We start from the raw sequence: 18,153 nt of genomic DNA, 5'->3' as shown, positions 1-18,153 counted from the left end.
CTGTCTTTTAATGGTTGCTGATCTTAGTATATTATAACCACCCAGTTATTAAAAAATAGAAAGACATTCAATGCATAGAAATATCAAAAGCTACCTATTATTGGATCAAATTATCAGTTCTTCTAACCCAAAATTATCAGCACAGTTGGCACAATTTTCCATGATTTTAGATAGGACTTTAAGTCTTACCTGGAGATATTAGTTATTTAAACTGGAGCTTCCTTTTTGCATAGCATAAGCTTTGTGATGCTGTGCATGCTTCTAAAATGTTTCAGAAGTAGTGCTGCTTTGGACCCTCCACATGCAAAAGCTCTCTGCTGGTCATTAAAGCAGCCTGACTTTTTAAAGTTTCCATGTAACTCAGGGGAGGGAGAGGAGGAGAGAGATGATAATGTTTTAAGGAACCCAGTCATCAAAGTTAATACAGCTATTAAAACATCAGCACCACGATGTTTTAGCACCAGGATGTTTTAGCACCAGGAAGCCGAAAAGAGTTTATCCATTTTAGTTAATAAGCAGAAAGGTCCCCCATTCACACCTGCATGAAGTCCAAGGCATTCAATCTAACAGGACCCACAGTGCGTCATAGTAAGCAAAACAGAGTATTGTATGATGCAGCTCCAACTTTTTGTCTGTGCAGCAACATGGCACAATCCACCCACCATATTGCCAATTTTGACACTGCTATAGATGCCATCTACTTAACCTGAATCATTTTCAAAGCATGCTCAGTTCCTATGTTCTATTCTGCACATGCTTTCTCTTCTTTTTCCTGATTACTATTACACCCATTCTTAGTTCTAACCTGGATACCAAGTACTAATTTTTACATAAGCATGCCAATGTATTTGAATAAGTTAGCAATTTAAGATGAATTTTGCTGGCTAAAATTCGATATGAGTTTCACAGTCTTTATTTTTTTCTAGCTAAATAACTTTTGATCAGAGTAACATGATCCCTGTCGATTTATCCATTGACATGATGCTATGGAAGTTAGAATTGTAGTTGAATTAAAGTGTGTATGCAGAGATAGAAATATATAGATATAGATTTAAAACAATGCAGTCCATGGGCTAGATTTGGATTAGATTTTAAACTTTTAGCAAAAAGTCACTTTTAAAAAGTTTATCCTTCTTTATTATTTTTATCAATAAACTCAAAAGTGCAGTTATATTCTTTCTCCTATTTTCATCATAATAGAAACCCTGTGAAGTGAGTTGGGCTGAGACAGAGTGATTGACTCCAAATCACCCAGTTGTTTTCAAGCCTAAAGTAGTGCTAGAACTCACAGTCTCCCAGATTTTAGACCTGATATCTTAATCACTAGACTAAACTGGCTCTTTTAATGTCTCTTTTAGACATTAATAAAACTGGAGTTGAAGCCAATTCTTTTGTTAGGGGTAATCTTTGAACCTAATGTATTTTGTAAGTTACTTGCTAGTACAAAGAAAGAGAGAATCTCTGTCATCTCCATAAAAACATTCTCATACAAATATACTCTGTAAGGATTGAGCAGGCCATCACAACCTATTGTTATAGTATTTGGATAACTGTTAATGAGTTGATAAATATAATGTGGATTGTATAAGAAATAGGTACAGAAAATGACACAGTTCATTGAAAGAACTAGGGTTATATGTAATTTTAAACCAAATTCCATTTGTAGCATTAGCCTTCTTAACATACAAATGTTATCACTTTGATTCCTGCATTTCACAATATCTCTGTTCTGAATAATTCTTCATGAATACTCACAAATTGTAATGAGATATTTTGCTACTCAGCACTACTATATTATTTTAGTAAGCTATCAACCTTTCTGCAGGGAATCTCACTATAGCCTGAAATACAACCAATTGTACTTTTTCTCAAAGAGGCCACTCATCTTCTGTTAGTATCATGGATGGTTCTGGTTTATGCTTATGCTCCCTTTGTTCAGGATATGAAGACCTGGAACATGGAACAGGATTTAAGGAGCTGTCCCAATTATACAGCAGCTCCTCCCAGTGCACTCATCTGTATAGTATTAATTCTTTTTTTTAAATTTAACAATTATATAATGGCTACCTCATGCTACTTCAGATGAAATGCAAGACTAATTAAAATGTTTATTATATATTGTTGTTATTCATGCTGATCTCTTTTATGGCTTGCAGTTGTTTTAGGACACATGGTTTTTTTTCTTTATATAAAACATTTCTTTGAGCACATATAGAAAGTTGGTCTGGTTGAATGTGCCAGGATTTGTTATCACTAACTACCTAAAGAAACCCATGCTCCAGGCTGATCCCACCGCCAATATTCCCCTGGTCTGCTATTTATTTTCTTCCATCTTGCAACTGCCACTTGTCTACCTGAGCAACTGAATAGTAATGGAAGGGACATCTTGTCTTCTTTCTCTCCTCTCTATTTGCATATATTATGAATTGAGCTTGAAGAAAAAGATTAATAACAAGAGCAATAGATAAATAAACAAGAGCAACAAAAGTTAATTTGCCCACACATTTAAATTGGAGTCAATGATGCTGTAAAGACAGGATAAAAAGCTTTAAAAGTTATTATTGAGGATGTAAATCTATCAGAAGGCACTTGTTTAGTATGAGCTAAAATTATAAAACATTTCCAATTAAATGCATTGATTCTTTTCAGAGATATATTTCATATGTACTTCATTCTTTTAAAAAAATCCAAGAAACTGATAAATACATAGAAATGAATCCTGGCTGGATATTGGTTAGATTCAAGTGGTTATACCTCAACAACTGATGTACCTACACAACAACTTGCTTCCTTTCTTTTGAAAAAAAAGTTTAATATAAATGATTCATTATTTTAGTCAGACTCCAAAGGAAATGGCAGCATAAATAAAAGACTTCCATCCATTGTGGAGGATGAGGAAGAAGAGGAAGTCATGGCAGAAGAGGAGGGAGCAAGTCTTTCCCCAATTCACACAAGAAGCACAGCCTCTCAGCAAAAGAAATCGGGAAGCAATAAAAGCTATCTGGGGATAAACTTGAAACAGTTGGCCTCAGGTACTGTTCCCTTCCACTCACCCATCCGAGTTTGCAGTGCAACCTCATCTAGAACCAAGCATGAAACTGAACTCCATTACTATTCCAAACGGAAAGAGAAGAATCTGAAGCTTCATCTTTCATCACTAAACAGCATCATCCCTCCTGACCTCAGCCCTCGGTAAGCATCAGGGAAGGCTTGCTAAAATAGACACATTCATGTGCCATTCTTTTTCCATTTCACTAAGACATATTTCTATTCCTTGGTGTTAATTCCAATTACATTGCTATTTCCACAGGTCTAAAGGCTATGATTTATTGGTATTTCATTTTGGCTGCAAGACTACTGTGGGGAGTATCATTATGTTCATTAAATGGGGCTGGAACACATATAAGATTGTGCCCAAAATTTATTATTTGACTGCACCACAAAATTTGCCAATAACATATTTTATTAATAATAAGAATAATTGAAGTTCATTATTCAATTTTTTGGAGGTGTTAGAATGCTGTGAGCCTTAGACAGCAGTTTGTCTTCAGCCATCACTTATGGAACCTTGCTTTTAAATACCATGTTTTTTTCACACATTTGTGCATGTGTGTGTGTGTGTGTGTACGTGTGTGTGTACGTGTGTGAGTGTGTGTGTGTATGTGTGGAGAGAGAGAGAGAAACAGGGAGTGATGCCTACAAAGAATGTAGATTTTGATAGCTATGATAAAATCTAACAATTTATATCTATATATAAATAGAATATTGATTTACCTCATTTTATTTTCAGTATTCCTTTAAAAAACTTATTGCAATCTGAAATGCAGCATCCCACAGATTTTTCTGAATGATTTTCATACAGAAAAAAAAATCTCATGATGTATAAAAATGATATTCTAGAAAAGATAATCAGAAAAGATAATCAGAAAAGATAATCAGAAAAGATTCTAGAAAAGATAATCAAGCAACGAATCACCAAACACCTAGAAGCAAACAAAGTAATAACCAAAAGCCAACATGGGTTTGTCAAAAACAGATCATGCCAGACTAATCTTATCGCATTCTTTGACAAAATGACAAAATTAGTAGACCAGAGGAATGCTGTCGATATAATTTACTTGGACTTCAGTAAAGCATTTGATAAAGTAGACCATAACCTACTACTAGATAAAGTAGAAAAATGTGGGTTAGACAGCACCACCACCAGATGGATTCGTAATTGGCTGACCAACCACACTCAACGTGTAGTCCTCAACGGAACTACATCCACATGGAGGGAAGTATGCAGTGGAGTACCCCAAGGCTCTGTTTTAGGCCCAGTACTCTTCAACATCTTCATCAATGACTTGGACGAGGGGATAGATGGGGAACTCATCAAATTTGCAGATGACACCAAGCTGGCAGGAATAGCCAACACTCCAGAAGATAGGCTCAAATTACAGAAAGATCTTGACAGACTTGAACATTGGGCGCTATCTAACAAAATGAAATTCAACAGTGAAAAAAGTAAGATTCTACATTTAGGCAAAAAAAACAAAATGCACCAGTACCGTATATGTGGTACCTTGCTCAATAGTAGTACCTGTGAGAGGGATCTTGGAGTCCTAGTGGATAACCATTTAGATATGAGCCAGCAGTGTGCAGCAGCTGCTAAAAAAGCCAACACAGTTCTGGGCTGCATAAACAGAGGGATAAAATCAAGATCACGTGAAGTGTTAGTGCCACTTTATAATGCCTTGGTAAGGCCACACTTGGAATATTGCATCCAGTTTTGGTCTCCGTGATGTAAAAAAGATGTTGAGACTCTAGAAAGAGTGCAGAGAAGAGCAACAAAGATGATTAGAGGACTGGAGGCTAAAACATATGAAGAACGGTTGCAGGAACTGGGTATGTCTAGTTTAATAAAAAGAAGGACTAGGGGAGACATGATAGCTGTGTTCCAATATCTCAGGGGTTGCCACAAAGAAGGGAGTCGGGCTGTTCTCCAAAGCACCTGAGGGTAGAACAAGAAGCAATGGGTGGAAACTGATCAAAGAAAGAAGCAACTTAGAACTAAGGAGAAATTTCCTGACAGTTAGAACAATTAATAAGTGGAACGACTTGCCTGCAGAAGTTGTGAATGCTCCAACACTGGAAATTTTTAAGAAAATGTTGGATAACCATCTGACTGAGATGGTGTAGAGTTCCTGCCTAGGCAGGGGGTTGGACTAGAAGGCCTCCAAGGTCCCTTCCAACTCTGTTGTTATGTTATGTTATGTTATGATATGACAGGTTTTAAATAAATTGCTATAATCAGGGCACAAACAGGATTAGTGGATGAGTATTCACAAGGCTGGTTTTGTCATCCATAATATCCTGTTGCCTAGCTGCTGTTTAAATTTGCTCCTTGTGACAGAAAAACAAACCAATAAGGCACTATTTGTAGTTTCCCTTTCTATCTGAATCAGAAAACTATGGCTAAGCATTTTGAAGCAAGTTGGAATATAAAACTATTAGCCTCCGCAGCTAGATTTGCTTATGAGATATATACTGCAGTTTTCATCTCAGACTAAACAAATATATATTATTAACTCTACTTCTTGATTAATTTTCCCATTCATAACAGAGCAAAGCAACTGCAAATGACTGCCTCAAACTAATTAATTTCACAGCTTAAGCCAATTCATGATTTTCATGCGGCCCCATATGACCTCATTTGAAGATGCAGTTATGAGTCTTCGCAAACATACTTTGAGGAACTACATTGGGGGTTAAATTATACAGAGAAGTATCCATGGCCTGGTTTGCCCAGTCTCTTAGTCAAGGATGGCCTTGAGCCCTTCTCACATCAGTTGGTCATTTTAAAAAGCTACCAAACTAAAAGTAGCACAAAGTTAAAAAGTAGCTGGCTCATTATATTTTTGTTCTCTAGTCAGATGCTTGAAGCATCTGTCAGGTCACAATGGTGCAAAAACTCTGCCTTTAAGCACAATTGCAGGATGCTGTGAATACACTTGAAAGACTGATTCATAAGCAAGAAAATCATGATACACGCAAGTGTCAAGTTCAATCAGAATGGAAAGGTTCCTTGAGTTTTATGGGACAATCTTGACTGCATATATCTCTAAAATCCAAAAACAAAATTGTATGTATTAAATGAAAGTTTATATATGAGCAGCAATTAATTAACAACATTTTGAACAAAAGCCAAAATGTTCCATTTTTTTAGCAATCTGCGTGTTAAAAATTGTATCTTTCTTCAATTAAATTAAATTCCAAATTTATCAAAAAAAAATAGTTACAGATCTAATAAAATATATTCCCATTTGCAATTTAGGGAGAAATTCATATGTGAAAAGTTAACTGAAATTATCAGAACTATGAATGTATATGATGAGTTGCTCCCTTTTTCATTTTAAATTGACTTATAGAGCATAAAATAAATTATATAGCATAAAATACTTAGAGAAATCTCCACTGCTATGTTGTTGAATTAGATTTGGACAGATAGGAATTAAAGTAATCTTCCTTAATGAATATTCTGTAACCTGTGTAAAATAATTCAAGAAGTTATTGCTCCATTGTGCTATTTATTCTATTTTTATTATGCTAAATATATCTGTGGGTACTATATAGTTGAAATTATACATAAATATTTATCAACAGATACACTTTGCAAGGTTTACATAAATATTTATTAATAGAATCTGCTTCAATAAATGATGAAGTCCCCAATTTTGTGCCTTTGCACAATCACAGAAGAGTATTGTAGTTACCTGCTGCATTAAAAAGGCATCTGTGTTTGGGAAAGAAAAGTCCCCTTATTTTCAATTCAGAATTGGTAGTATTCAGTTTGGATAAAGTTTAACAGCAAAGGATATATTTTCAAATGAATTAGAGAAAATATAATAATCAAACATCTTTTTTAAAAAAAATCCTCATGCAAAATACAATTTCGGTAATGGACAATGATGAGAAAAGCTTTCTTGCTGTATCTCTCAATAAGAGAAAGGAGAGGAGAGGAGAGGAGAGGAGAGGAAAAGGAAGGAAGGAAGGAAGGAAGGAAGGAAGGAAGGAAGGAAGGAAGGAAGGAAGGAAGGAAAGGAGGCATGTGTGCTAAACGGCAATGATTCAGAATACAGTGAGTGTAATGTAGATAGCAATGCTGAAATTCAAATGGCACTGAATTTCAGTGTTCTATTATACTCACTGCATATAGAGCTGTATGCATATAGTTATGAACGAAAGGGTCTTATGTGAGTACATAGATACTCATAAATACACATGCATTGTGTTGAGATGAAATTGCCTCTGCCAACTTGCATTTTAAACATAGGTAGTCCTCACTTAACAATCAGTAACTTAGTGACAGTTTGAATTTACGCCAGATCTGCCCTGAACCCAGTTACAAAATTTCAATTGCTGCCCATGCCCACTGGCAATCGTGATCAAATTTTGGGGCCCATCAAGCATTTATAGCATTTTCAGGATACTGCAAATCACATGACTGTGGTCTTTGGTATTTTGCCTGCTTCCAGTACTTACTTCCAGTTTCTCATCACAACTGTCAGAAGAAAGTTTGTAAAATCAGGCAGTCACATGGTGACCCATTAACAACTGCTACAATTTAAAGCTGTAATCTGCGGCTTAATTATAGTAGTCAAGGATTACCTGTACAAGTTTATTATATTCAGTTTCAATATTTGCAAGCTAGAGATGGTTCTAAAATTCTGTTGAACCTTCATTTGCAAACTTCCATTGTAGCTTGAAAATATTTTGAGAAATTAGAATGTCAGTGAATTACTATATTAATCAATAAATGTCTGTCATATATAATGAAGTTTAATATTCATTTGTTTGCTATTTTGCAAACAAAATATTTCATGGCAAATACCTATTGTTTTCCTGCATGAAGCAAATATACCAGTGAAGCCTCAGGCATTCTTGTAGCATTCGTAGCGCAGTGATCAATTTTCCAGCTGAAGTTCTCATATCATTAACACAGCTGCTTCTGTGCTTAGGGCAATTAATTCCCCTAAAAAAAACCTTTTTGTCCCACATTTTATCTCTGTTCATGTACTAAAGTCTGAACAATCGTAAGACAGGAATGCAAACATAGAAGCCACTGGAACATACACAGAGCCATCTTCAGTCCACTATTGCTTCACCAAAAGTCCCATTCTTTATAGACATATAATATGACATTTTATTTAAGAACCTTGAACGTTCCATATACAGTTCTAACCCTAGTCCACCCAGGATATCAGGCAAACCGTAAATATCCAAGTCAGCTAAAATAAGCTCTTCTATTCACTGACAAATAAACAAACCCACCAACCACAAGAAGGGCAAAAAAACCCAGCATGTACAGTAGGCCAAAGTCCGAGTGCTACCCATTCTTTTGGTGAGAGAGGAAAAATCTATATTTCTTTTGAAGATTCAATCAGGTTTTTCTCTAAGATCAATTAGAAAAATAACTCAGGACCCATATTTCTGAAACCTGTAAGAAAATTATGTTGAGGTGGAGATTGGGGTGGGGGGGGATATCTGTTCTCTAATAGCTTCTGATTAAATAAGAATTTCAGGAGAAATAGAGATCCAGGTTAAAATGAATCAAGGAGTAGCAGGGAAGAGATAACTAGGATAGTTACCTGATATTTGGCATCATGCTTTGATATCTATTTTATAATCTCTACATACACAAGGTTTAACTAAGACTGATATATCATTAAAAGCTTCTGTCTAACTCTAACCCTGAAAATATTTGGCACTCATTATGCTCTCATGATATGCTCTGAATTTTGTCTTTCGGGATAGTTATCCTTTGAGAACTCTTTTCAGATACTGTGATTTTCAGTTGCACTATAAGCTTATTTCTTCAACAATACTTGAATCCACCTAATTAAAATTTTTAATTTTCTCTTAATGTTAATAAGAATATAATTACCTTATATCTTTATATATTGTATGGATTTTTGCACAAACGTCTTGCACAAACATTTTTATTGTTGGTATACTGCGGCTCAGTATTCTAAACCATACAAATTTTAATTAAATGTTGTCAGGTATTGCTTAAAAATGACAAATTCTACAAGTCACATTCAAATGCAAAACGTATATTTCCTTCATCCCTAGGGTGCATTTTAAATGTTTTAAATGGAATTTTAATAGTAATAGTAATAATAGAGAAACCAAATAAAAATAAGCCTCAAGATTAACATTATTGATAAAACAACTTTCTAACCTCAAATTACGCCAATAATATTTCATGCAAATTGAAGTCAGATGACCATAATCCATCAATGAGAATTGCTTAAAAACATACAAATTGAAGTATCACTAATCATCAGTCTTATTTTACTTTGTTCTTGAAAGAATTGAAGTGCAAATAATGAGATTCATATTGTAAATATTATATTGCTCCAAAAAAGTATATGTTATTTATACTATATTATAGCATGAGGGATCAATGAGATTTCTGTGAAAATAGTCCAAGTTTATTTGTTGTTGTTGTTTTTGTTTTGTTTTGTTTTGTGGGGGAAAAACAGGATTGTTGATGGAACAGAGGATGATGGCAACATTGAGGAAAACCAGGCATTTGAGTTTGGCTCTGAACAATTGAGGCAAGAATCCAGATCATCTTCTATCATCGGGGGTTAGTGCTACATTTAACCACTTTACAAATTATTCACAATGCATCGTTTTGGAGAGGAAAGTCTTTCTTTTGTATTGCATATTCCTTATGTGTAAGTAGACTGGCATGTCAAGTTCTACCAGAATAAAAGCTTCAGAAAAAACATGCAAAATCCTTGTTCTTTCATAGATTATTTTTCTTGTCACTTAATAAATAAATGAGCAGATTTTTATTGTTATAAATATTGGTGTTCCAAAATCTAAGGTACATTCTGAAAGATTTTAGAAGCTGCACAAAAGTGCTCATTACAACAATAGTGAATTAGGAAAGTAACATGTTTGTCTAACAATTGACTATTTTAAGTAATTGACATAATTGATTAATAGTGTCCAGAATGAAATGCTATAAAGCCACAAATAAAGACAGATTTAAATATTTTAGTTTTACATTTATTCAAAGTGTATTACATGTAGTAATACATGCAGTCTATTACATGGAGAATAATATCTGAAAAATGAAAATAAATATTTACCAAATTAAAACATTATCTAATAATATTAACTATTAAATAATTAATGTAAATATATTATAAAACATTATTTAATAAAATTAAAGTATTAATTTGGACAATTTGGCTTTCTGCAACAAAAATTAAGTGAATTTTGAAAATGAATTGTTATTTTACGTTTGAAAATAGACATTGAAAATAATACTAAAGTTTGTCTCTATCGACTGCCTAATAATGCTTTATGTCCTAAGTTTGGTTTATTTGTTTATTTGCTTTAAGAAAAATCATGTTCCTTTTCTTATGAGCAATCCTGCAAAGATATTATCAAAAAGATATTTATTAATTCTGCAAGTCCTTCAAGACAGTATAAAATGATTGTGTAAAAGATAGCAAATAGATCAGGAATAACTGTATGTCTTGTTTATGGTGGTTTTATGCATTTTGAGGCAAGGCATAATGTGATCTGGTTTTGGCTGAGCCTAATATATGAATTCATAACAAAAAAAGTTATTATAATGGTGCCTTGTACTGTCTCGGAATACTCAGTATGGTTGCTAAATTAATTGTCTGGCTTGATGAATTACAATGCAGATTATAATTACAGATTATAAATGAATCAAATGAAACACACACATACACACATACACACATACACACGCAGAGGATGTTGCATGACTATAAGACTCTGAATCCTTATTAGAAGCCACATAGACTTCTGATCTGATACCATAACATTTGACACAACAGAATATATGACATCTGCAGTGCATCATTTAAGATCAATTTCAGCTCCCAGCTCAAATTTTTTTAATATATTTTTGAATCTGTAATCATCATCTCTCTTTATGAAATTCCTAGTTGTTGGAAATTCACTTAGTTTTAAATGCTAGTTTTGATATTGGTACACAGTTGTCTCTCTGAATAGAAGAAAGCCAGGAAACAATATTAAATCCTTCCTTCCTTCCTTCCTTTCTTCCTATGCATTGTTGTGATTACAGAGAATGAAGTTGGTGCTGCTGTGTTAGTTATCAAAGCAGAAGAAACAAAACAACAGATCAACAAGCTTAATAATGAGGTAAGGTCTTTTTGTATGTCATTGAAATTATTCTGATAGCATTGTAAAGACTAGCTACACTCTAATGTTTCATAAATAGCAGCTTTGGGGATAAAAGTGGAATATATGTGCATTCATTTCTTACCTTAGTAGGAATGAGCATATATTCAACAGCCAAAAAGGCTTTATTTTTTTCATCTGATAGGATTAAGGTTGCAATTTTACAATATAATACCCAGGAGTTTATCACATTAAACTCTTTTTGGCTTATTTTCAGGTACATCCATACAGTAAGATGTACAAAAACCCTAAAAGCAGAAATGCTAATTGATTCAATCATAATGAAAATATGATTTTATGAATAAATAGAATTACACAAGGAAGTTTTTCTTAACATACCCCTTTTCTTTAAAAAAAAATTTGTATTTCTTTAAAAATATTAGTTCTTAATCCAGTAAAGATTTGTTGAAAAAATTACAGTAGTCTACAGTAAACAGTTGAGATATGGTATAAGTTTCTTCAGAGTATATTCTCTTAGCCTGGAATTGGAACCATTTTCTATGATTCACTGGAAAAATCTCCAGAATGTTCCCAACCTCAAAAGTTGAATTATAATTAATCTTTTGGGGACTGTTGAACATTCTGGAGATTTTGGAAACTCCTTAATTTAGGAATCATACAACTGATCATTCAAGCTTTCTTGCTTTGGTCTGTAAATTCAAATTCAATCACATCCACTTCTTCCCTATGGTCCTGTTATTAGTTATCACGAGCATGATAAGGACAAATGCTGATAATAGCAGTCAACAACCAATAACCCAAGATCACTGAAAAAGGCAGGGAACAACAACAGCCACACAAGCTCAGATTTTAAAAATATATTTAAAATAGAAGGATGATGAATATAAAATTTATATTTTTATAGTGTTTTATTCATATAGTACAAAGTTTGGTATAGTTTTATCCTTTTAATATTATAAACTGCTCAGAGTTATGCTGTGGTAAAGTGGATGGCCAAAAAATTTAATACATACATACATACACACACATACATACATACATCCTGAAAAATGAGGCTGCTACTTTATGTAGTCACCTGTTTAAATTGACTGTTAACCTAGCCACATCTTTCTTTCAGTTTCATGGAACTCGGAAATAGGAAGAGCAACATTAATTAATGCTACTATTCTGAAGCACTGTTCTAAGCACTGTTTCCAAATCCAGAATGGGGCAACACTCTGCAGCTAACTCTCTGCAGGTCAACTCACCGCAGGACAATTCAACTATTCAACACAGGATAGCTCAAGAGAGGGGCAAGTGAATTGCAGCAGGCCTTAGCCTAAAGCAAGACAAGGCCTGCTGCAATTCATTTGTCCCTTTCTTGAGCTATCCTATGTTGAATTGTCTGTAGTAAGTTGTCTCACAGGAAGTTGAATCAGCCAGGGCGAGTTGGCCACAGCAAGTTGTTCTAGACCTTCACAAATCATCTTAAAGCAGGGCTGTCAAATCACACACTGGCCACTCCCACCTAGTTTAGCAAAGGGGGGAAAGGCACAAATGTCAAGAGACACCATGAGCTTGATACCCCTGTCTTAAAGTCTACACAAAGCTTATTACTGTGTGATCTCTTGTCTATATACAAAATCAAAGACAGTTCTTCAGATTCTTTGAAGTTATAATACAGAAAAATGAAGTTACAATATAAAAATACAGATTTAAAAGTTTCAGAATTACAAAAATATTAAGATACAATATCTCACTAAACCTCTCAATTCATTCAATAGAATAGAATGGATAATAAATTGTTTGCAAAAGAAAATAAAGAAATATTATTACCCATTTTCAATTGAAAGGTTGCATATGGTTTGAATCAGCCTGTACTGCCTGTTCAAAAACTTCCAAGATTCATAACAAGGTTTCTTTGGTTCAGTCTTCTATAATAGAAACCCAACAGTCTGGAAAAAGGAACATATATAACAATATTTCACACACTAGTAAAACAACCCCCATTTAATTAGAGAATTGCCAGTCAGATCAAAGTGAAATATAATTGGCATTATTTTATAATAAAATAATTCCTCAATCGAAGTCTGGCAAATTTGCCTTTCCATTATATTCCTTTATGCCATGTTAAATACTGTTATAGACAAAAAGTATTTATATAGTTTTGTTCAAGCCCCAATTACTTAGTGGGCATATCGTTTCCTAAACAGCAGTAGAGAAGAGGCTTCTCTAGGATATAATATATCTCAAATTATGAGCCACAGTGGCGCAATGATTAGAGTACAGTATTGCAGGCTGATCACCAGCTGCCAGCAGTTTGTCAGATCAAATCTCACAAGGCTTAAGGTTGACTCAGCCTTCCATCCTTCCAAGGTTGGTAAAATGAGGACCCAGATTGTTGAGGGCAATATGCTGACTCTGTAAACCGCTTAGAGAGGTGGTATGAAAGTCTAAGTGCTATTGCTATCATACAATCAGGAAATTCATAGGGAGAAGTGAGTGGGCCGGTTTAGCTCAGGCTGGTAAGGCCTGTTATTAAGAACACAAAGCCTGCAATTACTGCAGGTTCGAGCCCGGCCCAAGGTTGACTCAGCCTTCCATCCTTTATAAGGTAGGTAAAATGAGGACCCAGATTGTTGGGGGGGCAATAAGTTGACTTTGTAAAAATATACAAATAGAATGAGACTATTGCCTTATACACTGTAAGCCGCCCTAAGTCTTCGGAGAAGGGCGGGGTATAAATGTAAACAAAACAAAAAAAAATTCATAGGGAGAAGTGAGTGCCAGAAAAAGTCAGCCTAATGGTTACAATTGCACAATTGAAGACTTACCCTTTTTACAGGCTTTGACACATGTAAAAAGAGATGTAACACAAGGCAGTAATCCTTTCATGGATTACTGCCTTGTCATGGCGAAGGGGCTTGCGTAGCTCAATGAAGCTATGAGCTATGCCGTGCAGGGACACCCAAGATGGACAGGTCATAGCAGAGAGTTCTGACAAAACGTAATCCACTGGAGAAGGAAGTATCTTTGCCATGAAAACCCCATGGACAGTACAAAAAGGAAAAAAGATATGACACCAGAAGATGAGCCCCTCAGGTCGGAAGGTGTCCAATATGCTACTGGGAAACAGCGGAGGGCTAGTACTAGTAGTGCCAGAAAGAATGAAGCGACTGGGCCAAAGCCGAAAGGATGCTCAGCTGTGGATGTATCTGGTAGTGAAAGGAAAGTCCAATGCTGTAAAGGTTTTTTCTCCATAGGAACCTGGAATGTAAGATCCATGAATCAAGGCAAGCTGGATGTGGTCAAACGAGATGACAAGACTGAACATCAACATCTTAGGAATCAGCGAACAGTGGACAGGAATGGGTGAATTTAATTCAGATGACTCTCAGGTATACTACTGTGGGCAAGAATCCCACAGAAGAAATGGAGTAGCCTTCATAATCAATAAAAAAGTAGGAAAAGCAATACTGGGATACAATCCCCAAAATGACAGAATGATCTCAGTCCGAATCCAAGGCAAACCATTCAATATCACAGTAGTTCAAGTCTATGCCCCAACCACTGATGCTGAAGAAGATGAAATTGACCAGTTCTATGAAGCCCTACAGCACCTGATAGAATTAACACCAAAAGTGATGTCCTTATCATCATGGGAGATTGGAATGCTAAAGTAGGAAGCCAAAAGATAACCGGAATAACAGGCAAGTATGGCCTTGGAGTACAAAATGAAGCAGGGCACAGGCTGATAGAATTCTGTCAAGATAATATTCAAACACTCTTTTCCAACCTAAGAGATGACTCTACACATGGACATCACCAGATGGTCAACACAGAAATCAGATTGACTATGTGCTCTGCAGCCAAAGATGGAGAAGCTCTATACAGTCAGTAAAAACAAGACCAGGAGCTGACTGTGACTCAGATCATGAGCTTCTTCTTGCAAAATTTAGGCTTAAACTAAGAAAGAAGGGAAAAGCACCATTAATTAAGATTAATTAATTAAGATTAATTAATTAATTAAGATTGCCAGAAGAAATATCAACAACCTCAGATATGCAGATGATAATGGCAGAAAGCGAAGAGGAACTAAAGAGCCTCTTGATGCGGGTGAAGGAGGAGAATGCAAAAGCTGGCTTGAAACTCAACATTAAGAAAACTAAAATCATGGCATCCGGCCCTCTCAATTCCTGGCAGATAGATGGAGAAGAAATGGAGATAGTGACAGATTTTATTTTCCTGGGCTCCAAGATCACCGCAGATGGGGACTGCAGCCAAGAAATTAAAAGACACTTGCTTCTGGGGAGGAAAGCTATGGCAAATCTAGACAGCGTACTAAAAAGCAGAGACATCACCCTGCCAACAAATGTGCGTATAGTCAAAGCTATGGTTTTCCCAGTTGCAATGTATGGCTGTGAAGGTTGGACCATAAGAAAGGCTGCGTGCCAAAGAATTGAGGCCTTTGAACTCTGGTGCTGGAGAAGACTCCTGCGAGTCCCTTGGACTGCAAGGCGAAGAAACAAGTCAGTTCTAGAGGAGATCAACCCTGACTGCTCTTTAGAAGGCCAGATCCTGAAGATGAAACTGAAATACTTTGGCTACCTAATGAGAAAGAAGGACTCACTGGAGAAGAGCCTAATGCTGGGAAAGATTGAGGGCAAAAGAAGAAGGGGACGACAGAGAACGAGGTGGCTGGATAGAGTCACTGAAGCAGTAGGCATGAGTTTAAATGGACTCCAGAGGATGGTAGAGGACAGGAAGGCCTGGAGGAACATTGTCCATGGGGTCACGATGGGTCGGACACGACTTCGCAACTAACAACAACAACAAAAAAAAAGAGAGAGATGGGAATTCAATCACAACCACCATCTTGATTTAAAATAGAGATTTTGAGAGAGATCCTTGTCTACACCTCTGATGTTCCTTGGAGATCTCTTATCAAAATACTAACCTTGCTAACCCTGCTTAGTTTCATCCAGATGAGGATGTCCAGGTGCAGCTATCTGCTGATACATGATACATCCTTTGCAGATATATTAAAATAAAAATCAAAGCACATATGGGATTATTTTGCACCACAAGATATACTTTTAATATCAATATAATAATATATAATATAATAATAAATATATGATATAATATATAATATAATAATATAATATATATAATATAATATAATAATAATATATAATATATATAATATAATAATAAATAAAAAATAAAAAAATAAAAAGCAATCTTTCAGTCAGGTTCACTAAAAAAAAAAACAACCCAGAAAACCAGAAAGCCTTGCTTTGTTTCTAATTTGTCAAGCATAACATTGATTAACATCATATTCAGACATGAAGAAATGCAAGAACAAACCAACAAAATGGGTCTTTCTAGCTATGCGCCTCATAAACAAAGGGTGACATATACCCAGTCACCCAGGTTGACTGTCAACTCCCTTATTTGTAAAAAAAAATAAAAATCCTCTACCAGGATAGTAGCTGTGCTCAGTCCAGACTAACCCAATGGGAAAAATACTGTGTGCATAAAAGAGGCTTAATTTATAAGGAACTTCTATAATGCAGGAACATAACTAGACTTCATAATCAAGAGACTCATGGAACCAGGATTAGCCTTGACCATTCTTTTTGATCTTATCACACGTTAGTTACTAAAGCTGCCAATTTCCAGAATACATTAATTTGAAGACTGGCACCATAGAAGTAGTTGATCTTGAAATAGCATTTTGGATCCCATAGATTCAAGGAGAAATCAGATTAGGAATGTCTTTATGACTAAGTTTTCCTTCTTTTTTATGATATCTATTTGTGTGTGCATATATATGAATGAATGATTGATTGATTAAATAAATTTATGATATTCTAGGTCACTGCTTTGACCCAAGAGGTTTCTCAGTTAAGGAAAGACATGAAGAGTGTTACACATCTCCTGGAAAACCTATTGGTGGCCCAAAAAGCACCAGATTTCTGTGCAATTCATGGCCCAGCGACAAGTCCCAACATGGAAAGCTTACAAAAGAGAATGACATGGACTACACACCAGCCCTGTATGCATATGCAGGTACCAAAGGTTACTTGCACCAAAGCACAGCTCTGCCATTCCAACACAATTGTAGGAATTTGGAACATGGACCCAACCTCAGTTAGTAGCAGCCCACAAAGAACTGAATCCCATGTTCAAAATTCTACAGATAGTGAATTTTATTGTACTTCAGGCTTTGAATATTCACCTTCCCATTACCATGTTATCCAAAAAGATAATTTGCAGTTTGTAGGCTGCACTTCTCCCCATTCAGACACTACTTTGACTCCTCTCCAGTCTATTTCAGCAACTCTGTCGTCATCTATCTGCTCTTCATCTGAGACATCCTTACACCTTGTGTTGCCCAGCAGATCTGAGGAGGGCAGCTTTAGTCAGGGAGTTAGTTCGTTAAGTCTTGAAAATCTGCCAGGGTCCTGGGACTTGGAAGGAACAACAGGAACTACACTTGGACAAACTTCAGAAGATGTTAAGACCAGCACAGAGGACATTAGAGACAGCAAAGCCATAAATGCATAATGGGACTGATTGAGTGATATTACAAGTAAGTTCCATATTTGTAAGATCATCAAGTACTGCATGACAATTTGCCTTTTGTTAGATGATCATGAAAATCCAAAATATGAAACTTCACATGGTTAGAAGACTAGAAGAAAGGCAGAGGCTGAAATGGAATAATTTGTAAATTTCAAAAGCACACTGAAACGTTTTTTTATGCACAATTACTCCAGAAATTTTTGTCATTCTTCACTGCTCCTTAGAACCAAAGAATCTGGACAACTAAGACTAGGTAGCTTTGGAGTAGGAAGACGCTGCTGTGTGAAGTGAAGGGTGTGTTTTTTTTGTCCATTTTATTTTTCTTTCTTAGTGCTTGATTGTTGCTTCTAGATAATACCCATTTTCCTTCAGGTGATTGAAACTCTT

The 18,153-nt window shown here is 35.5% G+C and overlaps 1 protein-coding gene across 1 annotated transcript in view; it reads left to right on the top strand.

Annotated features, from left to right (window-relative positions):
• KCNH8 (potassium voltage-gated channel subfamily H member 8) overlaps window positions 1-17,748 on the top strand; it is a 397,775-nt gene extending 380,027 nt beyond the window's left edge. Inside the window, exons 18-21 of the mRNA XM_058182729.1 lie at window positions 2,837-3,192; window positions 9,528-9,634; window positions 11,120-11,196; window positions 17,056-17,748. Of these exons, the coding sequence (XP_058038712.1) occupies window positions 2,837-3,192; window positions 9,528-9,634; window positions 11,120-11,196; window positions 17,056-17,748 (1,233 nt within the window). The remainder of the gene's footprint in view (window positions 1-2,836; window positions 3,193-9,527; window positions 9,635-11,119; window positions 11,197-17,055) is intronic.
• Window positions 17,749-18,153: the final 405 nt, after the last annotated feature.

The sequence above is a fragment of the Ahaetulla prasina genome, chromosome 4 (genome assembly GCF_028640845.1).
Source record: "Ahaetulla prasina isolate Xishuangbanna chromosome 4, ASM2864084v1, whole genome shotgun sequence".
Lineage (NCBI taxonomy): Eukaryota > Metazoa > Chordata > Lepidosauria > Squamata > Colubridae > Ahaetulla > Ahaetulla prasina.
Note: the sequence above shows the minus strand (reverse complement) of the source record. Positions and strands in the feature narration are given on the sequence as shown.